This window comes from Myotis lucifugus, unplaced genomic scaffold (assembly GCF_000147115.1).
Source record: "Myotis lucifugus unplaced genomic scaffold, Myoluc2.0 scaffold_119, whole genome shotgun sequence".
NCBI lineage: Eukaryota > Metazoa > Chordata > Mammalia > Chiroptera > Vespertilionidae > Myotis > Myotis lucifugus.
This window is the reverse complement of record NW_005871167.1, coordinates 2,158,939-2,184,282: the sequence shown is the minus strand read 5'-3', so window position 1 is coordinate 2,184,282 and position 25,344 is coordinate 2,158,939. Positions and strand designations below refer to the sequence as shown.

Sequence of the window (25,344 nt, the reverse complement as noted above, 5' to 3'; positions counted from 1 at the left end):
TTCCATTGCAGGTCCTCCCCAGGGCAGGGCCTGGTTGGGGGAGTGGGGGGGCGTGCAGGAGGCAACCAATGGATATTTTTCTGTCTTTCCCTCTTCCTTTCTCCCTGAAATCTATAAAAATATATATTTAACAAAAATAAATAAATCAATAAAAATAAAAACCAATGGAAAAATATTCTCAGGTGAGGGTTAAAAACAAAACAAAACAAACAAACAAAAAGAAGCATGGGCAGAAGCTGTCTAGCTTCTGATGACCTAGCTTCAAAAGGCCCAAAACTATAGAATTTTTGAGGATGAAATTAATATATGTGAAGTGCTTAGAACAGTGCCTAGCTCATAAAGTACTATTATTAATTATTCTTTTTAAAATATATATTTTTATTGATTTCAGAGAGGAAGGGAGAGGGAGAGATGGAAACATCAATGATGAGAGAGAATCATTGATGGGCGGCCTCCTGCACGCCCCCTACTGGGGATCGAGCCCGCAGCCCCGGCATGTGCCCTGCCCGGGAATCTAACCATAACCTCCTGGTTCATTGGCTGACGCTCAACCACTGAGCCACACCATCGGGGCATGATTCCTTTCTCAATCACTTCATGTGCTTCCTTGTATAACACACACTTATTGCCAAACTCTTAGCCTTCTTACTTCCCCTCCCTCTGACCTTTCCCCAACACACGCTCCCTCCCAGTCACTTTAATGAGATTGTCTAGCTCTGTGCGAGCTGCAGACTGATATTAAATCAATACTTAATAGTTCAGTTCTTTTTTTATTAATAGAATATCTACACTAATTTCCATTGTATCACTGAAGTCAGTTTACCGTAACTCTCAACCCTAATTGTGATGAATTTGGAGAGTCGGTCATGGTGAATAGACGCTGTCAAAAGAGTGCAACCAAAGGATGGGCGGTTTCCTTCCCCGCCCTCGCCGCATTAGAGGATTAAAGAGCGCCGGCCCCCAGGCGAAAACGCCGCCACCCAGAGCGTGCGGCTCTCGGCAGGGCACCGCGGTCCCGCCCTCTCGGTGATCCTCTTTCCGGCTTCCTCGTGTTGCATGACGGGAGAAATAGTCTACTTCCCGCGGCGGTGCGCGGGAAAGCCCTAATTCAGAACTCCATTTCCCGGCGTGCCTCTGGCTGATCTCTCCGCCCACAGCGAGAGGCCGGTTCCGCTTGCATCAGCGTGGAATCCGCGGCGAAATGAGACTGTTCGTGAGCGAGGGCGCCCCGGGGACGCTGCCCGTGCTGGCCGCGGCTGGGAGGGCGCAGGGCCGGGCGCAGCTGCTCATCAGCACCGTGGGCCCCGAAGGTAGTCGGGCTGGTGCTGGTGGGTGAGGGGGGCGGGCCGAAGCACGCCGGACTCCCGGTCCGCAGTCTCCTTCCCCAATCCTAACCCCTACCACTCATTCCCGTCTACCTCCTGCCCCGTTATCCCTTCGTCACTCCATCCCCTCTTCCTTCCCTCCCGCCGATACACACTAGAGTCACTCGCATTACAATCCCCCCCGACACCTTTTTGTTCCTAGGAAACCCTGCGCTCCCTCTCCACACAGACACACTCACATGCACTCCTTTTGGTTTACCTGTTTTCGTTCCCAGCCAGCTGTTTGGGTGACTCCTAAGCAGTTCTGTTGCCAGTCTTCCCAGTTCTGTTAATTGCGTTCTTCCACTGTTGTCTCGGGTCGTTCTCAGATAATCCCAGTTCTAATTGTTCCAGTTCGTGGCTGTGCGCTATCCCAGCACCACCACCTCCTCTCTGCAGTACCCATCTGTTGTTTCCAGCTGGCGGTCTCAGCTGAACACCTGCTGGTCTCCCCAGCGCATTCTGGACCCACCCCCTTTCAGTGGTCCCGTCTTAGAAGCTCTGGATTGAGACTGCTCATCTTTTCCCCTAAACAATGTGAAGTTGTCCTTCTAAGTTGACAAAGAATTTTGTTTTTGGTTTTTTTTTTTCCTGTTTTTCACGCATTTTTCTCTCTCGCATCAGAGTGTGTGGTCCCATTCCTGACCCGGCCTAAGATCCCTGTCTTGCAGCTGGATAGTGGCAACTACCTCTTCTCCACGAATGCAATCTGCAGGTCAGTATTGGTACTTGATGCAGGGAGGTGACTAAATCACATCAGAGCTTACTGTCTTCTGTGTGGCCTTATACACAACCACTGTTTCACTGTGGGGTGAGAATGGGCCCCTCTAATTCCACCTTCTGTTGCTCTTTCTCTGGCAGATACTTCTTTCTGTTATCTGGCTCAGAGCAAGATGACCTCACCAACCAGTGGCTGGAATGGGAAGCAACAGAACTGCAGGTGGTACTGAGACATGGGGGGTGGCAGGCAGGCCCATTGCCCTGCATGGCCATCCTGACCTGTGTCCCCCCCACATTTTAGCCAGCTTTGTCTGCTGCCCTGTACTATTTAGTGGTCCAAGGCAAGAAGGGGGAAGATGTTCTTGGCCCCATCCGGAGAGCCCTGACTCACATTGACCACAGCTTGAGTCGTCGGAGCTGTCCTTTCCTGGCTGGGGTAAGTTGGGCCTTGAGGTGGGAATTGAGGAAGCTGTGTGGTAAAAGAATTAAGAAGGAAGACAGTATTCATAGTGTTCAAACCCCAACACTACCACCTTCTAGCAGTGTAACCTTGAAAAAAATTAAACTTGCTAATTTTTTTTTTCATCTTTGAAATGGGTAATATTGGTACCCACCTCATTGGGTTGTTGTGAGGATTAAGTGAGATAATTTTAAATGCTTAACATAGTGCTCGACATGTAGTAAGTGCTTAGGAGATGTTAACCCTTTGCACTCCGAACCATTCTGGACATTGGCTACCAGCTACTCGACGCTACTTTGCGGCGGAAACGTGCATTTACAGACCCTCGTATTATTTAGTATAATTTTGGAACCAAGTAACGTATTATAATGATATTGGACTTATATGAATTGGGTGACATCGAGGAATGTATATTTGCAAAAAAAACAATATTTTATTGTTTATAATTTTGTACAGTATGATAAGTTTTGTAACACTCCCCAATATGCATTGCAGGCTGATTAGTGCATGTTTGACAGTAATAAGTGGTTTGACGCCTGCCACCAGGTGTTTTCCTGTTAGAACACACAATGCAGTCCCGTTTTCTTTGTCCCACATCGGGAATATGTAGTTTATTGTTTAATCCGACACAAAACCCGCTGACATTTCTTGTATATATCTTAGTAATTTTACGATATTTTGATTTAATTTCTTGTGCCATTTCAAGATAAAACTTCAGGGAAACATGCATGTCTCAAAAAGTTGCGTTGAAATAACTCAATTCCCCGTAATCACTAATAAACTGCAATGTCTCCTGAGAGGGGACATCCGAGTGATATGCTAGAATTCCGATGTCCCCTGAGAGGGGACAGCGGAGTGCAAAGGGTTAAATATTTTCACTACTTTTGAGAAGAAAATGAATATCTCACCTGTGTACCTTTTTCTTTTCTTTCCCCAACAAAGGAGACAGAATCTGTAGCTGACATTGTTTTGTGGGGAGCCCTGTATCCATTGCTCCAAGACCCAGCCTACCTCCCTGGTGAGCACTGAGCATATCACTTTATTCCCAGCCCCAACCGCAGAAGCTTGGTGTAGGGGTTACAGAATGGGCCGTATATTGTATGTAAGTACCCACTATGAGGTGTAACTTGACATGGAAGCTATAGCAGAAAGATGGTAAAGGGAATGGGAAAGCAACTGGAGAAATTTCACAAAGAGGGGAAAGAGGCCCACTCATCCGGCCTTTCCTGGTCTTGCTGATTCCCTCTTTTCTCCCAAATCCGCAGAAGAGCTGGGTGCCCTGCACAGCTGGTTCCAGACACTGAGTTCTCAGGAGCCATGCCAGCGAGCTGCAGAGACTGTGTTGAAGAAGCAGGGTATCCTGGCCCTCCGGCCCTACCTCCAAAAGCAGCTCCAGCCCAGCTTCCTTGAAGGGAGGGCTGTCAGCAATGAGCCCGAGGTTTGGGAAAGAACAGAGGGGTCCCCGGAGAGCCTTGGTGCCTAAAGGATGGGGTGGTTTGGAGAGGGACTTGGAGCATGGACACTACCTTTTACTGTTGTTGGGAGAGTTTCTTTATTCCATGGGCCCTCCTCACCTGGTGAGGGATTCTGTCCACTCTTCACAGGAGGAGGAGCTGGCCACCCTGTCTGAGGAGGAGATCGCCATGGCTGTCACTGCTTGGGAGAAGGGCCTGGGCAGCTTGCCTCCCCTTCGGCCAAAGCAGAAACCAGTGTGAGTAGGCACAGATGAGTGGGCTTGGTTTCTTCAGTGGAAGTTGTTGATAAAATCAACACCTGCCTGCCAGGTCCCCTCTGCTGCTGACATCTTTAATTTTCCATCCTTTCCTTTTTATTCTCAGATCCCTATCTCTCTTTATTTTTTTATTGTTGACACTATCTTTTTAAAAAGTGTTATTCTCTCTTGGTTTATAATTTTGGACACTCTCTCCATCAGTCCCAGCTGCACCCGTGTTTCAGTTATTCTTTACCTACAGATACCACCTAAATCTGTTTTTCCCAGACCAGATCTCTACTCTGAGCTCAACATATTTGTCAGACTGAATCGTCCACCTCCACACGCATTGCAAACTCAGCATGTGCAAAAGCAAGCCAGCTATCTTCCCTGTCAGCTTCTCTCCTTTACTCATGTACTTTAGCGATTGACACCCCCTGCCTCCACTTAAAAATCTAAGCCAGAAATTTTGGTGTTATCTGTACTCTTTTCTTATCCCCTCCTCCTGTATCACTTATTCCATCACCAAGTCATTGATTCTAACTCCTAAGTAGTCCTTGAATCAATCCCTTCTCTCTCTCCTCACAGCTGCTCCCTTACATCAGGCCTCACCATCTCTCACATTCTCTCTCCCTGCCTCACCATACTTAACACTGTCACCAGAATGAGTACTTAAAACTGCACGTATTATCTCACCCTCCTTTTTTGAATTCTGCAAATGGTTCCTTGTGTAGTTCACAAGACCATTCAAGATCTGGCCCCTGCCTGAGGCTTCATATTTTGTCACTGTCCTACTACACTGAGATAATATACACGCACATACACAGCTTTTCCCATCAAAATGAAATATTTGTAGTCTCAAACTTGTCATCCAATAAAGATTTGAGTGTCTACTCCTTGCTAGGCCCTATGTGCTGGATCTATAGGAGGGAGCAAGACAGATAAGACTTCTGCTCTCATGGAACTTTGAGTCTAGAAAAGTAGATAGGTATTTTAAAAACTCATACAAATGTATAATCACACATTTTAATAAGTCCTATGAAGGGAAAGAACAGGATGCCAGGAGAATAAATATCACAGGAGATTAACCTATAGGCCTCTCTGAAAAATTGACATTTGATCTGAGACTTGCAAGATGAGTAGGAATTAGGCAGGGGTAAGGCTATGGGGAAGGGTGTCTTAGGAAGAGGAAACATGTGCAAGATGGCCTTAGAAGCAAGAGAGTTTGGCTCTTTTTAAGGAATTGCTAAAAGGCCAGTGGCTGAAGGCTAGACAATCAAGGGGCAGATAGTCCAAGATGCGTTTTGAGAGGAAGGCAGGCCGACATCATGCTATACTCACCTTGGTGTCAATGCACATGCTGTTCCTTCTCCCTGGAATGTCTGTATCCTACCTAATGGGCATACACTCATTCCTTGAGAGCCTAATTTTACCATTTCCTTCTCTACAGAGCTTGAGTGCTTCATTTTCGGGAAACTCCCATTGTCCAAATATATTGTAATTATCTCTTTTCATGACTATGTCCTCTGTCAGCTTATTGAAGGTAGAGGCTCTCTCTGTATGTTTATGTGTCCCATTTTCCAGTAGATACTGATAAAACTTAAATAAATTGATGAAGAAAGTCCATCCATTGTTCATTTGCTCATTTTGAGTAGTTCTTCAGTACCTACTATGGACAGTTTAGTACTAAGCCCTTTGGAGGTAATAAAGAATAGGAGATAGACTTTCTCAGGTGTTTATACAGGCTAACACGTTTAAATGCATATGTAGAGGAGGAGACAATTGGTATTAAAGACCCTATTACCCCCCTGGCCTGCGTGGCTCAGTAGTTAGAGCATCTGCCTGCTCACCAGAGGGTCTCCAGTTCGATTCCTCATCAAGGGCACATACCTGGGTTGCAGGTCCAGTCCCCACCCCAGTCAGGGTGTGTGCGGGAGGCAACCAGTCGATGTGTCTCTCTTACCTTGATGTTTCTCTCTTTCTTTTTCTCTCCCCCCTTCTACTCTCTAGAAAGCAATGGCAAAAATATCCTCACTCCTTGGGTGAGAATGTTTTTAAAAAAAGACCCTATAGCCAAACCAAACTGTCTTCTGTGCCTTTCCTTCTGACTGAAAGACATCCCTAATGCCTTGATCAGGCAAATTCCTACCCATTCCTGAGGCCCAACTCAAGTATTCTGCCTCTGTGAAGTCTCTCTCTCTCTTTTTTAAAAATATATTTTTATTGATTTCAGGGAGAGGGAGAGAGAGAAATATCAATGATGAGAGGGAATTGTTGATTGGCTACCTCCTGCACACCTCCTACCAGGGATTGAGCTCGCAACCTGAGCATGTGCCCTCACTGGAATTAAGCCGTGATCTCCTAGTTCATGGGTTGACAGTCAACCACTGAGCCACACCGGCCAGGCTGAGAAGTCTCTTAATCTTAGGCTGGAGTGTATGCTTGCCTTCCTTGGAGCTCCTTTGATACTTTGTACCTCTCATTGCTCTGATTCCAGTTGCAGATATGTAATAGCCTGTAACCCCCTAGAGTAGTGGTTCTCAACCTTCTGGCCCTTTAAATACAGTTCCTCATGTTGTGACCCAACCATAAAATTATTTTCATTGCTACTTCATAACTGTAATGTTGCTACTGTTATGAATCGTAATGTAAATATCTGATATGCAGGATGGTCTTAGGCGACCCCTGTGAAAGGGTCGTTCGACCGCCAAAGGGGTCGCGACCCACAGGTTGAGAACCGCTGCCCTAGAGGGTAGAACCCCATACATACCTTTCTATCTGCCACTAAGTTACAGGGTAACACAAAAGACAATAGTGTGCTACTAAGTGCCTAGGGTCTTGGGACACAGGGATGACTGGATGGAAGGCCAGTCATTAATGAAGGAAGGCTTCCCTGAAGGAACTGATTTCAAAACTGGATTTCAGTGTCCAGCGATTATAGATTGAGAATGGTCAGAAAGACAGAAAGTCCCTGATGAGGTGTCAGTGCTAAGAAGGGGGATGGATACATGATGTGCACAGCTGAGCTGTCAAGGATGAACCCTAAAAAGAGAATAGTGGATTGAGTGGCTTCAGACAGCAGCTTGAGTGATGTGACTAGGAATGATCCTGGAGAAGTAGGGAGGAGAGGGTGGTTATGAATGCTGGCTCGAGTCAGGCCGTGAGGAAGTGACCAACATGGATTAGGGAGAGGAGTCGGGGGTGGTGGGTTCTAAGGATTTCAGGTAGAGACGAGAGGTAATATTAACATAGCATCTGGGAAGAAGGAAAGCGGTCGGCACTGGGGAAATTCTTGGTAGGCTTTGGAGTTAGGAGTGGTGAGTGATGGTGATGGGACAAAGCCTCAGGAGAGTTTTGTCAGCACCTGGGAAGTTGGAGCCTGAGGGTGAGCTAATGGAGGAGAAGCAGAAGAGTCGAGAGTGTTGGAATACGGCTGTGTAGGAGCAGTCCACGAGGCTTGCTCACTGTGGGCGGGGCGCTGTCCTTGCTACTTTAGGGGATTGCAGGGCTTTTGGGGGAGTTTAGTCCTGTGGGTTCATTTGAAGGAAGACTTCAGATATACATGACCATCTGACATAGGCTAGATCTGTGTCTGGGTATCTGGTGCACTTTTGGTCCCTCTTGACCCTTGCGTCTCTTCCATGAACTGTTCTCTTCCTCCTTCCTCACCAGGTTGCCTGTGGCTGGGGAAAGGAATGTGCTCATCACCAGCGCCCTTCCTTATGTCAACAATGTCCCCCATCTTGGAAACATCATTGGTTGCGTGCTCAGTGCTGATGTCTTTGCCAGGTGGAGCCAACTGCTGCAGGGAAGACCTGAGGGAGCCGTGGGTCCCAAGGAATAGGATGCCCCAAGGGTGGAGGCTGAGGGGGTCCAAGGGACATGGGGAGCGGCTGATCCTCATATTCTCTTCCAGGTACTCCCGCCTCCGCCAGTGGAACACCCTCTATCTGTGTGGGACAGATGAGTACGGTACAGCGACAGAGACCAAGGCTATGGAGGAGGGTCTCACGCCCCAGGAGATCTGTGACAAGTACCATGTCATCCATGCTGACATTTACCGCTGGTTTAATATCTCCTTTGATATTTTTGGTCGCACCACCACTTCACAACAGACGGAGTAAGTTTCCTCTGATCAGGCAGAAATGGAGGGTGAAGGCTGGGGCTGGGGACCATGAGAATATCCTGGAGACAGAGGAACTGAGATGGTTGCCTAGGCAATCCCCCTAAATTTAGGACATGAATATTGCCCTGAAATGTATTCCAAGCATTATTAAGGAGATTCAGTGTGGTCAGGTTCTGAGGAGCAAGTGAGGGAGGTAAGAGGCAGGATGGAGGCTTGTGGGAAGTAGCCTTTCGTCTACCACTTCCCTCCCCTCCCCTTCCCTGGCTGCCACAGAGTCTGAGCACATTCCTTCCCGCTCCTGTGGGTGTTTATAGCAAATATGCTCTTCCTTCTTTTGCCTGGTAATTCATCCTTCTAAAACCTCTACATGGTAGACAGGCTGTCAGCTAATAGTCCTGTGTGGTTTAATAGTTGGACTGAGTTAATTTTTAGGACATAGTACTATTCTTTTGGAGATTTTTTTTAATGAAGAATACAAAACAAAGCCTGTATTTGACAAATTCTAAAATGTCAAGGGAAGAGACTGTATGAGGAGTTGAAGAATATGTGTAAGGGGTCTGGGGTCATCCAGTCCAACTCCCTAAAGATGACTAGATGGCCTTTGCCTTGAAGGGTCTTCTGCCTGATTTCTTTGGCATTTGGACTAAATGAATTTGGGTCCTAGGTAGAGTAGCAGGAGGAAGGGTTGCACCCCTTCTTCTGACTTCTCTGACCTGTCCCTCCCCTGTCCCTTGCTCACCTCACCAGAATCACACAGGACATCTTTCAACGATTGTGGAACCGAGGTTTTGTGCTGCAAGATACTGTGGAGCAACTGCGGTGTGAGCGTTGTGCCCGCTTCCTGGCTGACCGCTTTGTGGAGGGTGTGTGTCCCTTCTGTGGCTATGAGGAGGCCCGGGGTGACCAGTGTGACAAGTGTGGCAAGCTCATCAATGCCGTAGAGCTCAAGGTGAGTGGAAGGTCTCCTAGGAGCCCAGAAGGAGACAGTCTCTATTCTTCTTCTTCTTCTTTTTTTTTAAATTAATTAATTGATTTTAGAAAGAGAAGGGAATGGGGAGGGGGGAGAGAGAGAAACATTGATTTGTTTTTCCACTTATTTATGCATTCATTGGTTGATTCTTGTATGTGCCCTGACTGGGGATCAGACCTTGGCGTATCAGGATGATGCTCTAACCAGCTGAGTCATTTGGCCAGGGCAACAATCTCCATGAAGGGACTCCCAATCTTGTCCCACTCAGGATTTTTGTTTTAGCATTCAAGACCTTTGACCAGTGGTTCTTTCTACTCCATCTCAGCAACTCATCATTCAGCTCATTAGATAATTACTTACTAAATGAACATTTACTATGTGCTTAGTATTGTGCTAGGAAATTGAATTTATATTTCTCTACTTTTGCTTCTGTTTCAGACCACATTCTATAAATGCTGTCTCTTATACTCCATGTTTACTCATTTGTTACTTTAGTCATTCTTTTTATTATTATTGATTTCAGAGAGGAAGGGAGAAGAGAGAAAGAAACATCAATGATGAGAGAGAATCATTGATTGGCTGCCTCCTGCATGCCCCACACCGGGGATCGAGCCTGCAACCCAGGCATGTGCCCTGACCAGGAATTGAACCCTGACCTCCTGGCTTATAGGTCGATGCTCAACCACTGAGCCATGCCAACCGGGCTATTCATTCATTCAGCAACTTTTTTTGAGTTCTTATAATAGGGCAGTCACAGTTTAGGTGCTCAGGATGTGGCAGTGAACAAGACAGACTTATTTAGTGTGGGGAGGAAACTAAAGACAAGTATATAATTATGGAATAAACTGCCGGGGAGATGTGATAGAGAGTGACTTCTGGAGGGAGGTAGGTGATTAGGGAAGGCATCTCAAAGGAGGTAACATTTAAACTGAGAGTTTAACTGAAGAATGAGAGGGAACAAGCCAGGCTATGAGAGTGAGGTTAAGAGCGTTACAAGCAGAGGGGCGTGGAAATGCAAAGGCTTAAAGGGCCAGTATAACTGTAGCATAGTGAATGAGAGGGAGGGTGGATTGAGACGAGGTCAGATTACCAGGGCCTAGTGAGCCATTGTGGGAGTTGAATGGCAAGCTGCTCTGTGGAAAATGGATGGGAGGGAAGCATGAAAGTTTGGAGACTAGAGTGGTAGCTCCAAAATGGGATGATGTTGACTCGGACTCGGTTAATAGTAGAAATGGGGATGGGGAGAACCTGGAGATACGTTGTGGAGGCAGACTGTAGAATTGGATAGACTAGAATTCTGGGTGATGGGAAAGTCAAGGAAATGATGACTTTTAAGTTTTTGGCTTGAGCTGCTACGAACATGGGCGTGATTAGATGAAAAACAGGCTTTCTGGTGGAATCTATTTGGGTTTGTTAAATTTGAGATTCCTTGCCCTGGCTGGTCTGGTTAGAGCATCGGCCCGAGCACTGAAGGATTTGATTCCTGGTCAAGGGCACATACCTGGGTTTGCAGGTTTGATACTGGCCCCAGTTGGGGTGCATGCGGGAGGCTACCGATCAATGTGTCTCTCTCATATTGATGTTTCTCTCTCTCCCCCTCTCTCACTTCCACTCTCTCTAAAAATCAATGGAAGTATCCTCAGGTGAGGATTAACAACAGTAACAAATTGAGCTGCCTTCTAGACACCCCAGGAGAGGTTAGGTAGACAGTTTGAGAGAGGCATGTGGAGTTCAGGAGATAGGTCCTGAGAGAGTTATAATTTCTCACCTCCAAAAATTTAGATCAAAACTTATTTCACTGATTAGCCCCACCTAACTGTTTACTCCTTTAGTCATCACCCTTCTGGGTTTGTATAGTCAACTTACATCATGAGAATAAGTATTTCTTGATATTTTGCTTTGTATGGGTCTGCACTTGTTTCCCATACAAGCCCTCTCTCCCTAACTTGATTGTAACTTCCTTAGGAGAGGAGCTGTGTGTCTTCTCTTCCATCATTCCTGCCTCTCCTTACACAGCTGCATATAGTGTAGTGCTCTGAGAAGACTTTTTCTTGTTCTCTGGCGTGATAGGACAGAGACATGAAACTCTGAGTAACACATGTTATGCTACGTGGACCTGAGCCTCCCAAGTTCACCGAAGGCCCAAGTAGATGAGTTGGCTGGGTGTGAGCCTGAAGCTAAGCTAGATGGCACACTGGGGAGCTCATCCCTCCGTGCCTCTCCGCTTGCCTGGACAGCTCCCCATGACCTGCAGGCCTGATCCTGACTCTCATCTTGGGTCACACTTTCTCTTGAATTTGCCTTCACAGAAGCCTCAGTGTAAAGTCTGTCGATCGTGCCCTGTGGTGAGATCCTCGCGGCACCTGTTTCTGGACTTGCCCAAGGTAAGTGGGCCTTTCCCTCAACTTGGTCTGCATGGCCTTTTCTGCCCCCTCAGCCTCAGCCACAAATCTATACCAAATTACTCTTAAATGTTTATACATCATAAAAATACATAACAAATGAATGGGCCCAAAGTGAAAGGCCCAGGCCCACTAAACCCCACGCCTGCTTGCAGAGGTGTTTTATTGCTGTCATTTTCCTTTGTGTCTATTGAGGAATATTGTATGCGTGTGAATGAACTGTACATATAGGTCCTCTTTACTCTTAAATACTTCTTTTGTTAAAAAACGTGTTTTTATTGATTTTAGAGAGAGCGGAAGGGAGAGGGAGAGAGAAATAGAAACGTCAATGATGAGAGAGAATTATTGATCGGCTGCCTCCTGAATGCCCTCTACTGGGGATCTAGCCTGCAACCCAGGCATGTGCCCTGACTGGGAATCAAACCGTGACCTCCTGGTTTATAAGTCAATGCTCAACCACTGAGCCACACCAGCTGGACTACATTTAGTTTTTTATATCTCGTTAGTTTCCTTTCATCTGAAACAGTTCCCCAGCCTTTCTTTATCTTTTATGACAGGGGTGGGGAACATCCGGCCTGCAGGCTGTATAAGACCCAAGAAATCATTTAGTCTGGCCCTGCCAAGGCATTAGGGGTGAGTTGATTAAATGTTTGACCAAATATAGCAGGGTAATTTTAAATTGATAATTTTGTGTGGCTCACAAATAATTTTATAAATATCCAAATGGTCCTTGGCAGAAAAAAGATTCATCACCCCTGACATAATAGGATGTTCTGGCAATCATTTCATATCACTTCATAGCGATCATCATTATTTGGTGGTTGTTTTTTTTATTTCTTTTGTTGTTAATCCTCATCTGAGGATATTTTTTTCATTGATTTTTAGAGAGAGTGGAAGGGAGGGGGAGAGACAGAGAGAAATATTGATATGAGAGAGACACATAGACTGGTTGCCTTCTGCATGCGCCCCGACCAGAACTGGGGATTGAGCCTGCAACTGAGGTACATGTCCTTGACCGGAATCAAACCTGAGACACTTCAGTCTGCGTGCTGACACTTTAGCCACTGAGCCATACTGGCTAGAGCTGTTGTTGTTTGTTTAAACAGCTACAAACAACTACATTTGTGTAGGTTCCATAGTTTATATAACCAGTTTTCTGTTTTTTCCATTTAGGTAGTTTTCAGTATAGCAGGTCCTTGAATAATATTGTTTTGTTCAATGTTGTTTTGTTATAATGTTGATTAGATGGCGTAGGAACTTAACTCTTGTTTATATCAATTAGCTTGTGGTGAAAATTGGTTTTGTTATATGTCATTTCACTTAAAGCTGTAGAACCTATTGGTGTTGAGGACTTACTGTATCTTGCAATTGCAAGTGATGTTGCAGTACATAAATGTTCAACCAAATACAGCAAGCAAATTTTTTTTTGTATTATATCTTCAGGATAATTTCCTTAAAAGTGATCACTTGCCCTAACTGGTTTGGCTCTGGCTAGAGCGTCGGCCTGCGGACTGAAGGGTCCCAGGTTCGATTCCGGTCAAGGGCATGTACCTTGGTTGCGGGCACGTCCCCAGTGGGAGGTGTGCAGGAGGCAGCTGATCGATGTTCCTGACTCTATTCCTCTCCCTTCCTCTCTGTAAAAAATCAATAAAATACATTAAAAAAAAAAAAAAAAGTGATCACTTGCTGTGTCGATGGTAAATGCATATGTAGTTTATTGTCAAATTTTCTTCAATAGATGTTGTTCCATGTTTGCATTCGCATCAGCAATCTGTGAGTGTGCTTTTTCCTCATAGCCTTGCCAATAGAGTATATTGTCAGGCTTTGGAAATTGTGGTATTTAATTGGATGTCACATAAAGCATCCATTAAAAAAGTTTACTTTTGTTTTTCGGCTTACAAAAGTGATAAAAGCTTGTTTTTTAAATTTCAGCTAGAAATATATGGTATAAATGTGAATGTTCCCCATAATCCCATCTGAAAATAAAGTACTGATACATATTTTTCTTCAAAAATTTTCTGGCCCTAGCTGATTTGGCTCAGTGGATAGAGCGTCAGCCTGCGGACTGAAGGGTCCTGGGTTCGATTCCAGTCAAGGGCATGTACCTTGGTTGCAGGCTCCTCTCTGGCCCAGGCCCTAGTCAGGGTGTGTGCAGAAGGCAACCAATTGATGTGTTTCTCTCACATCAATGTCTCTCTCTGTCTTTCCTTGTCTCTGTCACTCTTACTGAAAATCAATGGAAAAATATCCTCCAGTGAGGAGTAAAAAAAAAAAAAAAATTTTTTTTCTGGGCTTGCCCAGCCTGTGTGGCTCAGTGTTTGAGCATCTACCCATGCACCAAGAGGTCACCAGTTTGATTTCCGGTCAGGGCACGTGCCTGGGTTGCAGGCTCGATCTCTAGTAGGAAGCATGCAGGAAGCAGTTGGTTGATGTGTCTCTCTTATTAATGTTTCCATCTCTCTCTTCCGCTCTTTCTCTAAAATCAATAAAAAAAATATTTAAAAAATTTCTGGGCTTATGTTAGTCTATGTGTTAATATTTATTTATTTTTTTATTTCTTTTATTGATTTCAGAGAGGAAGGAAAAGGAGAGAGAGAGATAGAACATCAATGATGAGAGAATCATTGATCAGCTGCCTCCTGCATGACCACTACTGGGGATCAAGCCCACAACCCAGGCATGTGCCCTTGGCCAGAATTGAAACTGGAACCCTTCAGTCCGCAGGCTGACACTCTATCCACTGAGCCAAGCCGGCTGATATTTATATTTATAGTAATGGAATTATACTGTATATTGTTTTGCAGTTTGCTTAATTAGTAATGAATCTTGGAGATATATACATGTCAATTACATATAGGTCTATGTTACTCTTTTTAATGGCCTTATGAGTATTTTATTGTATCGATGCTCCATATTTCTTTTTTTTTTAATATATTTTATTATTGATTTTTTACAGAGAGGAAGGGAGAGAGATAGAGAGTTAGAAACATTGACGAGAGAGAAACATCGATCAGCTGCCTCCTGCACACCTCCCACTGGGTATGTGCCCGCAACCCAGGCACATGCCCTTGACCAGAATCGAACCCGGGACCCCTCAGTCCGCAGGCCGATGCTCCATCCACCGAGCCAAACCGGCTTCGGCACCATATTTCTTTAGTTTTAATTTTTTGCTATGATGAACAGTGCACTTCTTTATGTACACATCTATACACTCTTGTGTGAATATTTCCATTGAAAAAATTTCTAGAAGTTGAATTGCTATGTCAAAGTCACGAGTCTTTTTTTTTTTTTCAAAATATATTTTATTGAATTTTTACAGAGAAGAAGGGAGAGGGATAGAGAGTTAGAAACATCAAGGAGAGAGATCGATCAGCTGCCTCCTGCACAGCCCCCAGTAGGGATGTGCCCGCAACCCAGGTACATGCCCTTGACCGGAATCGAACCTGGGACCCTTGAGTCCGCAGGCTGACGCTCTATCCACTGAGCCAAACCGGTTCGGCTACGAGTCTTTTAATTTTAATATATCACCAGACTAGTCCAAAGGGCTCTACGTATTTACTCTTATGCAAACTGTGTATGAGGCTTTTCTAAGTCAGCCTCTGTCTCTGCCTTCTCAGCTGGAAGACCGACTTGAGGAGTGGTTGGGGAAGACTGTGCCTGGCAGTGACTGGACACCCAATGCCCGGTTCATCATTCGTTCTTGGCTTCGGGACGGCCTCAAGCCACGCTGCATAACCCGAGACCTCAAATGGGGAACCCCTGTACCCTTAGAAGGTTTTGAGGACAAGGTAAGAATCCCATGCTTTACGGATAGCTCTTATTATTCAGCCTTGAGACCCTGGGCTAACATAATACACTGTTGACTATGTCTTGTTTAACTGGGTTTCCCAATTTTTTAAAAAATTGAATTTTTCGGGGTTACTTATGTCAATCAAATTATATTATTGTATTATATCAAGTGTATTCTCAGTGTTCTTTTATCCTACCGTGTCTCTCTCCAGGTATTCTATGTCTGGTTTGATGCCACATTTGGATACATATCCATCACCGCCAACTACACAGACCAATGGGAGAAATGGTGGAAGAACCCAGAGCAAGTAAGCAGTTCTTTGTTAGCCTGTCTATGGGGAGGGTGCATGCGTATATGTGCGTGGAGGGGGTTGGGATTGAGAATTTGCTCTTTCTGAGGTCTTTGAAGAAGGTCTCAGGAGCTCTGTCTTCCAACTATATTCTGCAGGTGAACCTCTACCAGTTCATGGCCAAAGACAATGTTCCCTTCCACGGCTTAGTCTTTCCTTGTTCAGCCCTAGGAGCTGAGGACAACTACACCTTGGTCAGCCATCTCATTGCTACAGGTACCCTGGAAGACTGGACCAGGAATATTCCTAGGGAATGAGGGCTGAGGCGATACTTGGAAGGTTTTGGAAAGGTAGGAGTTGAGATAGGAAATAATTTGAGCATGAGAACTCAAGCTAGAAGGAAACAAGAACCTGAAGAAAGCAAGAGTCAAAAGCAAGAGTCAAAAGCTAAAACTTCGTAATGAATAGAATAGAAGCAAAGCGGGGGGAAGGCCCAAATGGAGAGGCAGGATTCAGGCAGCTACTCAAGAAGTGTTGCTGGACACCCATAGTTGAGTTCAAAGGAGAGTCAGTAGGTCAGAGAGGGGAGAAAGTGATTCGAGCAGATGGTTCTCATTTATTCTCTTTCTCTGTCCAGAATATCTGAATTATGAGGATGGGAAGTTCTCTAAGAGCCGGGGTGTGGGAGTGTTTGGGGACATGGCCAAGGACACAGGGATTCCTGCTGACATCTGGCGCTTCTACCTGCTGTACATTCGGCCTGAGGGCCAGGACAGTGCCTTCTCCTGGACAGATATGTTACTGAAGAATAATTCTGAGCTGCTTAACAACCTGGGAAACTTCATCAATAGGTAGGACTTGGTGAGGGGTCAGTCAGTAGATGAACTGGGCTGGTGCTGACTCTGCTCCATGAAGTGGGAGAGATGGGAATGAAGAGAAGCCTAGTGAATGGGCAGGAGGCTGGGAGGGGTGGGAGGATAATGTGGAAAGTGGATTCCTATCAATTGGGACTGGATATTCCTAGAACATAATAGCTTATGTATGCTTGGGGGAAGTTGGTTATAGAAATGTGATTTAGCAAAGTTGGTCACAGTGTTTTGTAAATTGTTTCTTATTAATGTTCTTTGTAGAATTGGAAATGTGTTTTTGCAAAAAAAAAAAAATAGTTAACTTGCATGCATTTGAAAAGTTTAACTGAGGAAAGGGTTTATTTTAGTGTAGGGGTAGGAGACTTCTGCTGAACTCTGGAGTTTTTGTTACTTGAGCTCCATTTCATTTTTGGCCCTATGTCAGCTATTCTGAAATCTAAAAAAATATCCTCAATGACTACCTACTCTTTCAGGTTTGATCATTAATCACATTTTAACAGTAGCAATTTACATATATTTCAACTTGATTATTCTGAGTGTTGATTTTTAAAAATAAAACGAACAGTTGCTTAACTTTATCAGGTTTCTTTAAACAAGGGATAATGAATGTGAAATGTCTGTTATGTGCAGTTGTATTCTTAGTGGAGAGAATAAGGAATTACTTTGTTAAGCTTTGCCTTCCAGCTTGAAGGAGCCAGGAATTATCAGTTCTGAAAGAATGTAGAATTAAGAAAACCGGGTCAAATTTCTCTAAGAAGACTGAGAAATTACTCTTTTTTTCTCTCCTCTCTCCTTCCCTTACTCCTATCAAGAGCTGGGATGTTTGTGTCTAAGTTTTTTGGGGGTTATGTGCCCGAGATGGTGCTTACCTCTGATGATCAGCGCCTGCTGGCCCATGTCTCCCTGGAGCTCCAGCACTATCACCAGCTTCTAGAGAAGGTTCGGTAAGTAACCTACACCCGTCTCATCTGAGTGGTCTGCTGGCATGTTGAGAAGCCCATACTGGTCCTTCCAGGACCTTATACCTTGGCCTGCCTCCCCCCTTCCCAGGATCCGGGATGCCTTACGCAGTATCCTCACCATCTCTCGTTATGGCAACCAATACATTCAGGTGAATGAACCCTGGAAGCGGATTAAAGGCAGCGAGGCTGACAGGTAGGTAAGGAGGTAGGGTTGGCTACAGGGATAAAGTGTGTGGTAGGCTGTGTCCTCTTAGAAGTCCTGACTAATGACTCTGTTTATCTAGGCAGCGGGCAGGGACAGTGACAGGCTTGGCGGTGAATATAGCTGCTTTGCTATCCACCATGCTCCAGCCTTACATGCCTACGGTTAGCTCTATGATTGCGGCCCAGCTGCAGCTCCCATCTCCAGCCTGCAGCATCCTGCCCACAGACTTCCTGTGCACCTTACCAGCAGGACACCAGATTGGCACAGTAAGTCTCTGAGGATCGGAAGAGCCATTGTCTCTTTTACTAATAAAATTCCTACATTGGCCATGCAGCCTTTGGGGAGGGTCAGAGAACTTACTTTGGGCATGGGGCTTTCACGGCTATTCTCTGAAGCCCTTCGGCACCCCTCCCCACTTTGCACTCTGGCTTGTTTCTGATATAAAATCCTTGGTATTGGCTCCTAAGCCCAGTGTTATCTGTAGTCCATATTTTCTCATCGTCCTTCATGCCAGAACCCAGAACATGGTACGTGAAACTGATATACAGTAGATGCTTGAAGTAACACCATGGTCACTTGGTCTCCATAAGGCTAACAATCAGTGAGCTGTGAGAATACGGGGTAGCCATTTCCCCTTTGACACAAGATGATAAAGTAAGTCCACCTTTAAACTTTTGCATCAACCTAGCATCATTTAGTCTTGGACCCTATTAATACTTTGTTTTTTCATAGTGACTGCTAGGGCTTTTCCTGGATTCTTTACTGAAATCGGCGATACACTCAAGCTTCTTGTAAAGCATTTAGAGTCCCTGAATGTTAGTGATTGGGGTTAGAGAGGCCCTCTGTATAGTCTGATAGAGTTTATACCTAATCAGTGAATGATTCTGGAATTCTTTTTTTTATAGGTCAGTCCCTTGTTCCAAAAATTGGAAAATGACCAGATTGAAAATTTGAGGCAGCGCTTCGGTGGGGGCCAGGTGAGAAAGCTAGACTGTGCTCTCACCCAGCAACAGCCACAGCGCCATCTCCTAAGTGTCCATAAGTAGTCCTCACTCATCACTCTTTCCACCTTTTGGCCCTGCTACTTCCTCACTTAAAGTTTTTCTTTCCTGTCTTAGCTAGAAGAGTCCCTGGTGTTAAAGGTAATCACTTTCCCCAAGATGTTGTATAAAACTTGAGGTCAGGGGATATTTATGGTAGCAGGTGATAACTCTTATTATTATTCTCCAGGCAAAAGTGTCCCCCAAGCCAGCAGTTGTAGAGATAGCTGGACCACAGCAGATACAAGTGCTGATGGATGAAGTGACAAAACAGGTATGAAGTTTGAATCCTATGTGGGAGACCAGAAAACTTGAATTCTACATAGGTCCTTTCTGGTCTCACTATTGTTATTCCCCCACCTCCTCCCTCTTCTCTTAGGGCAACATTGTCCGTGAACTGAAAGCACAAAAGGCAGACAAGAACCAGGTTGCTGCAGAAGTGGCTAAACTCTTGGATCTGAAGAAGCAGTTGGCTCTAGCTGAGGGGAAACCTCTTGAAACCCCTAAAGGCAAGAAGAAAAAGTGAAAGTGAGAACTTGGCTTATAGAGTCACTTTAATGGATTTGGACAGTAATAAATAAATATGCAATCTCTATATACATGCTGAGACCCTTTCTTCTTGTCTACCCAGAACTTTCCCTCTACTGTAGGTATGGGGTTAAGGGTCACATCATTGACACTCATAAGAAGGTGGTTAGTAGCCACCTCTGGGAAAAGATGGTACTGGCTCAAAGGGGGAAGTGATGGTCCCAAGTGTTCATGCTTGATGCAGATTGACCATTCGGTCAATTAGAGCTCGGCGAGTCACCTCCACTTCTCTGGTCAGACGCTCGATTTCCTGCTTGAGCCGTTCATTCTCTTCAGCTAGCTGTGCCACTTTCCTTTCATTCTCTTGTTCCTTATCCTTCATGCGTTGCTTTCCAGCCCGGGCTGGGGACTGACCACTCCGTTTCCGTTTCCTGGGTATTCCTTGGTCTTCCTCCTCTTCCTCCTGAGCCAGGGAGCTCTGACTGGAATTTGGAGAGCGAGGGCTCTGGAAGGTGCTTGTGACCTCTGCTGGTCCTGGCTCCTCAGTCAGCCAAGCCAGAGAGGCAGGGTCAAGAGTGGTGAAGGTTTTTGATTCTTCCTTCAAGGGAATGAGGAAAGGCAGGCGCTATTAGTTGAGATGGGAAAATCAGCCCCCCCCGCCCCCCCCCAGCTTTATGTGTAGCATTCTCACCTCCTCATTTCCAGGGGGTGAGACATAGGCACGCCCGTTTTCATCTGAGGACAGCACCTCCTGCAGGTCCTCATACCAGGCTTCCAGTTCCCAGCTGGACAGTGTCCCGAAGGAGAAAGGCAAAGACTCGGCTGCCATCGCTGCAGCTGGATCAGGCTCTGAAAAAGGATATACTTGGGATAGTGGGGAAGGGAGGGAAGGATAGGGGGTGGAATGAGCACCACAAAGCAGTCAAACGGTTTATACCACAGTTTGGCAAACTGGCCTGCTGCCTGTTTCTGCAGTAAAGTTTTACTGGAACATGGACACATCTATTGATTTACATATTTTTTATGGCTACTTTTATGCTACAACAGTGGAGATGAATAGTTGTGACAAATTGTGTGGCCCTCCATATCTAAAACATTTACTATCTGGCCCTTTAAAACTTACCAACCCCTGGTCTATACTAATATTCCCTCCTTGCTTTTGCCCAGCACTTAAAGTAAGTGCCTGGATATACATTCTTATGGGATTGTAGTAAAAGTTACCTGCCCGCCCTAGCTGGTTTGGCTCAGTGGATAGAGCATTGGCCCAAGGACTAAAGGATCCTGAGTTTGATTCCGGTCAAGGGCACATAGCTTGGTTGCAGGTTCCTTGGCCCTGGTTGAGTGTGTGCAGGAGGCAACCAATCGATGTGTCTCTCTCACATCGATGTTTCTGTCTCTCCCCTCTCCCTTTCACTCTCTCTAAAAATCAATGGAAAAGTATCCTCGAGTGAAGATTAACAACAACAAAAAAGTTAGCCGCCCTGAGAGACTCCATTGGTAGTTTCCAGGGGCAATTACCACATCAGCTGTGCTCCTTTTTCCTGGGTGGGGAGTTCCATGGGTTAGTCTGACTGATGGGGATTGAGGTGTGGTAAGACAAATCCATTATCTTGGTTGGGGCTGACTGCTTACTCAGAGCCACCTTTTGATTAGGACATGCTTCTAAGAACAGTGATTTGGTCACCGTGTTAGGGGCAGGCCAAGGGGATGGATGTGGTCTGACAGCAAAAGTGCTCAGATGCAAACCCTCCTCTCTTCTCTAAGCGTTTTCACTTCTCAGGGTCCCAATAAAGGAAGGCTAAATAGCAACTCTTAGGAGTTGGTTTTGGGAAAGGGTTGGTTAGGTTTACCTGCTTTCAGGTGTGGTGATGTATGAAGATACACTTCCTTCTTGAACACTGTGGGGAATCAAAGATAAATATGTTAACCACTTTTGGAAGGGGGAGAGCCAGGTTCTTATACTTTTATCCCCAGTATCCTATTGATCCGTTCTTACTGCCTGTCTTACAGAGTATGGATAGTTAACAGTCCCGGTACCCATTTCCAAGGACAGAGGAGAGCCTAATTTCCTTTATTTTTAGTTGCTGACATTTGTAGTCCTGATTGCATAATAGGAAAGCCCTGGCCATCTCAGCTTTCTCTAGATTCAAGGCAGGCTTCAAACCTGCCAGGGTAAGTAAGGACTATACTACAGGGAAGGGAACAAAACAAGTTTTCCTAATTCCATGCCCACACTGACATCCTCCAAATTGTACAGTCCCAGTATAGACCTCTAACTCTGTTATCTAACTGCTTACTTGCTGTCTCCTTTTGGATGTCTAATAGGCATCTCAGACTTAATATGTCTAAAAACAAACTCCTGCTAATCTTCCCCTTCCCCTTCCCATCTTGGTAAATGGCAACTCTAGTAGCTTTGTATCTTCATTGAATATTGGTATCTTCATTGATCCCTCTCCTCTTACACCTCATAATCCAATCCAAACCACCAGCAAAATTTCTTAACTCATTCTTCAGAAACCCAGAATCTAAATTCTTCTCCCCAATTCCATTGTTACTATCAAGTTACTATCTCTCTGGGATGACGGCAGGTTTCCCAGTTTCTGCTCTTACCACCCTTCCCTGAGTCTATTCACAACACAGCAACCAGAGTGGGCCTTTTAAAACTTAAAATCAGGTCGTGTCACTCTGTTCAAAATCACCAATGACTTCCAATTTCCCGCATAAAATGGCTTAGAAGAACCCACACAATCGGCTCCTTCTCTGCCCTGGATTTCTCACTGACCACTCTCCCTCTTCTCACTCCAGTCCAGCCAACTGGCCTTCTGTTCTCTAAAGATACTATGCGTGCTCCCACCTCAGGACCTCTGTTCTTGCTGTCCCTTCTGGAACGCTCTCCCGCATACCTGCATGGCTTACTGCCGCACCTCTTTCAGGTTTTTAATTTAATGGTCATTTCAGTGAGGGAATCCCTGGTCACCCAATGTAAAATTAACCCTCACCCAAAGCATTCTCTACTCTTTCATTCATTAGTTTTCTCTATGGCACTTATCTGTTTACTGTATGCCTTTTCCCACTGAACTGTAAGCTCTGAGAGCAGAATTTTTTTCTCTTATTCATGGATGTATCCTGGGCCCCAAACTGCACATAGTAGGTGCTGGTTAGGAATGAATGGATACATTCTCCCCAATCTCTCTTACAGGGAGGGGAGGATGAAGCCAGAAGTGGAGCAGCAGCTGCCTATCTCTGGGGACTGTAGATGCAATATCGCCCAGAGTGTTTGTCTGCAGGACTGTCCTCCCTGGGGAACCCTCCTTGCCTTCCAGAGCCTGGAAGGTGGCTTTCATCAGCAGTGGAGCCCCAGGCCAGAGGGCTGTAGAGCCAAACAGGGGACTGGCCTGATGCAATGGTTACACAGAGATTAGTTGGAGACAGGACAGGGAGAAAGAGGCAGGGGCCACGCTCAGGAGAAGGACCATACACTGGGGAGACCCCAAATGACTTCCCACACTTAAGAGATACAGGATGCTCTCTTGTGCAGGAGGCCCAGGGACCTCTGGGGGAAAGTAAAAAACCTATCGGCTCTCCCTGGCCATGGGCATCCTTCCTCCCAGGCTGTCCGTTTCCTGAAGGTGCGGAATGGCTGTCCCGTGTAAGGTTTCGGAGCCCCACTACCAACGTGGCCATGCTGGCACCGAGACGCTGCCTCCGACACGGGACTCGGGGTGGGGCTGCTGGTGGCCAAGCCAAGGCAGCGGCCTAAGCTACGGTCCAACAGGCTTCTCGACGTGGGGGTGTGTCTTGCTGCTCCGCCTCCCACCAGACTGGCCTAACGCGGAGGCCTGAGGTCAGCCACTGCAGAGAATACAATAACTCTCTGAGGGCAGCCGGGCCCCTTCGCTCCGGGCGGGGTGGGTGATGCTGTCGCCCGAAGGAAGCAGGGTCTGTAACACCTCTCCCGAATAAAGGATTCTCCCCATCTCTCCTTCGCACCGTCACTAACTTCATTATGGAGGGGGTGATGCCACATCCTGAAGAGGGGATGCCCCGACTTTGAGGGGGCAACGTCGCAAAGATGCAAGAGTAAAAGGTAGATGGACGGTCAGTACTCACCTCTCGCCTCAGATTCCGGCTCTGGTTTTGGCTCTGTCGCTGCCACCCGCTCATCTTCAACATGATATGCACGGTGTCTTAGACTCTAGTCTCTGACCTCGGTCTCCCCGAGCAGTGATCTTTTAACAGGGCCTTGCCCTCCTCTCAGGGGCGGACCCAGAAGGCTACCAATCAGAAAGCGGCACGCCAGTTTGGGCCCCGCCTCATCCCTTACATCCGCCACTCAGGAGCTCCGCGGCCCCGCCCCCATCGCGCCTCCTGCTTGGGGGTCCAGGTCTTGTTGGACCCGGAAGTGGCTCTGGGTCACGAGGCTCCACCGAGGAGGTGAGTGAGTCATGCGCGCGCGCGGAGGGGGAGAGCTCGAAGGGGGAGGGGAGGAAAGGGGGGCGGGAATGATGCAATGTTTGGCAACCCGTCTGTGCGCGCACGCGCAGGGGACTACGAGGGCGGTGGGAGGTGCGGGAGGGGGAGAGAGGAGAGAGGCGGGGCGCCAGCTCTCAGCACCCTACGGCCCCAACGGCTAGCAACCGTAGCTGCCCCTAGGCTGACGAGTGAAACCTCGCTGTTGCTCGTCGTAGGAGTTCTCGGTCCGCCCCCCTGGCATTAGCCGCCGTTTTACCTTCTCCATAAAGGGCTCCCATTTTCCTCGGCCCCCCTCCCAGCTAATAATGGGCACAAAGCCTTTTAAACCCCCTTCCTTTGAAAGTTTGCATCCGTCTGCCAGGATTGTCTACATCTCGAGTCTTCTTAAAGGGGTCTGATCTTTTAGCCCCTAGCTACCCAAAAAGGAGCTGAGGTACTTGAATCCCCTTGGTAGTCATTTTCAGGTCCTTTCAGAGGAGTACCCTGAACTTTTGTCTTGATAAAGTTTCTAATGAGTTCTCAATATGCCAGAATTCACGTTCTTTCCCCGATGGGTCGGATTCCGTTTCCTCACTCATCTCCCCTCATGGCGCTCTGGGGCCCTTCACCAAAGACCAAGACCTGCCCTTTTCACTGATCCAGACAGTAAGTCCTGTGACTCCCTAATGTGAGGAGCTGGGCATAGGCCTCCTGCCTCCTAGGCGTTTGGGCTACAGTAGAGTCTTGTTGCCCGGGATATTTATTAAATGCACTTAGCGCACAACTGCCTTGGACTAGGATGTCAGGAGAGGTCAGATTCTAGCTTCAGCTGCCCCCCACTTGCCCAGGGATCCCAGGCCAGCCACCTAGTATCTCTGTGCCTCACCCTTCTTGTTTGAAAAAAAAAAAAAGAGTTGTAAAGGTAAAAATAAGACAACTCTGAACTTGGAGGCAACTTGAACAAAAGTGAAAGGCACCATGCAAAATGAGAAATATTTTTCTTGTGCCATTAGGTAGAAAGCAGAGGCCATGTGGTGGCCTGTTGCACATCCTGTCATACTTTCACCGGGACGGCGCGTTTGTCTAAGTAGGAACTGTCAGAAGGCCGGTGTGAGCTGACAGTGACAGGTCCTTGGTCAGGCCTGCTCTGTTGCTCCATTTCTCCATTTCCCCTCTGTAAACGGGGCTAGGGGAGGGTTGGACCAGATGCCCTCTCCTGGTTCAAAGACATGACCAGATTGTCAGTGACAGGCAGAGGTCATGTGACTTGACAGGCCGAGGTCGTGTTGTGACATGCTGACCTGGGGAGGTGGGTCAAGTCCCACCCAGCACATTACTCGGGAAGCCTTTGGGGCGGGGCAGGGCAAGTCGCGACTTTCATCTTTGGGGTCTGGCCCCTCCCGGACCTGGCAGCCTGACTCCCCCCAACAGATTGTGGGTTTGGAGAGGGCCCCTC

The 25,344-nt window shown here is 46.5% G+C and overlaps 2 protein-coding genes across 6 annotated transcripts; one reads left to right on the top strand and one right to left on the bottom strand.

Annotated features, from left to right (window-relative positions):
- Nucleotides 1-1,072: 1,072 nt before the first annotated feature.
- On the top strand, nucleotides 1,073-19,507 carry MARS (methionyl-tRNA synthetase). 4 transcript variants are annotated; one of them, XM_006093573.3, is made up of 22 exons: nucleotides 1,202-1,310; nucleotides 1,989-2,079; nucleotides 2,226-2,304; nucleotides 2,386-2,520; nucleotides 3,487-3,562; nucleotides 3,810-3,982; nucleotides 4,149-4,255; nucleotides 7,928-8,044; nucleotides 8,172-8,375; nucleotides 9,129-9,330; nucleotides 11,661-11,735; nucleotides 15,371-15,541; nucleotides 15,755-15,850; nucleotides 15,991-16,108; nucleotides 16,470-16,683; nucleotides 17,514-17,645; nucleotides 17,752-17,856; nucleotides 17,948-18,134; nucleotides 18,774-18,845; nucleotides 18,987-19,010; nucleotides 19,099-19,182; nucleotides 19,288-19,505. In XM_006093573.3, exons 1-22 carry the CDS (start codon nucleotides 1,202-1,204, stop codon nucleotides 19,432-19,434), a joined length of 2,718 nt encoding a protein of 905 aa, XP_006093635.1. In that variant the 3' UTR covers nucleotides 19,435-19,505. The 4 variants fall into 4 exon arrangements, 2 of the variants coding, with proteins under 2 accessions (XP_006093636.1, XP_006093635.1); XM_006093574.3 differs by lacking the exon at nucleotides 18,987-19,010 and having other exon boundaries at nucleotides 1,073-1,310; nucleotides 19,288-19,507; XR_002830468.1 differs by lacking the exons at nucleotides 18,987-19,010; nucleotides 19,288-19,505 and adding an exon at nucleotides 18,383-18,522 and having other exon boundaries at nucleotides 1,156-1,310; nucleotides 19,099-19,114.
- Nucleotides 19,445-23,710, bottom strand: DDIT3 (DNA damage inducible transcript 3). Of its 2 annotated transcripts, none has more exons than XM_006093576.3 (4): nucleotides 23,547-23,710; nucleotides 21,287-21,334; nucleotides 20,128-20,300; nucleotides 19,445-20,034 (listed from the first exon to the last, which is right to left on the bottom strand). In XM_006093576.3, the coding sequence occupies exons 3-4, from the start codon at nucleotides 20,263-20,265 to the stop codon at nucleotides 19,666-19,668; spliced, it is 507 nt and encodes a 168-aa protein (XP_006093638.1). In that variant the 5' UTR covers nucleotides 20,266-20,300; nucleotides 21,287-21,334; nucleotides 23,547-23,710; the 3' UTR covers nucleotides 19,445-19,665. The 2 variants fall into 2 exon arrangements, with proteins under 2 accessions (XP_006093638.1, XP_006093637.1); XM_006093575.3 differs by having other exon boundaries at nucleotides 20,128-20,285; nucleotides 23,547-23,704.
- Between the last annotated feature and the right edge of the window lie 1,634 nt (nucleotides 23,711-25,344).

Bases quoted from the DNA above. Each gene is read 5' to 3' on its own strand.
- DDIT3 (XM_006093576.3), bottom strand. From the start codon at position 20,265: ATGGCAGCCGAGTCTTTGCCTTTCTCCTTCGGGACACTGTCCAGCTGG. The intron at 20,035-20,127 runs GTGAGAATGCTA...ATTCCCTTGAAG, and splicing joins CACCCCCTGGAAATGAGGAG to GAAGAATCAAAAACCTTCAC.
- MARS (XM_006093573.3), top strand. From the start codon at position 1,202: ATGAGACTGTTCGTGAGCGAGGGCGCCCCGGGGACGCTGCCCGTGCTG. The intron at 2,080-2,225 runs GTCAGTATTGGT...TTTCTCTGGCAG, and splicing joins TCCACGAATGCAATCTGCAG to ATACTTCTTTCTGTTATCTG. The intron at 11,736-15,370 runs GTAAGTGGGCCT...CTGCCTTCTCAG, and splicing joins TGTTTCTGGACTTGCCCAAG to CTGGAAGACCGACTTGAGGA.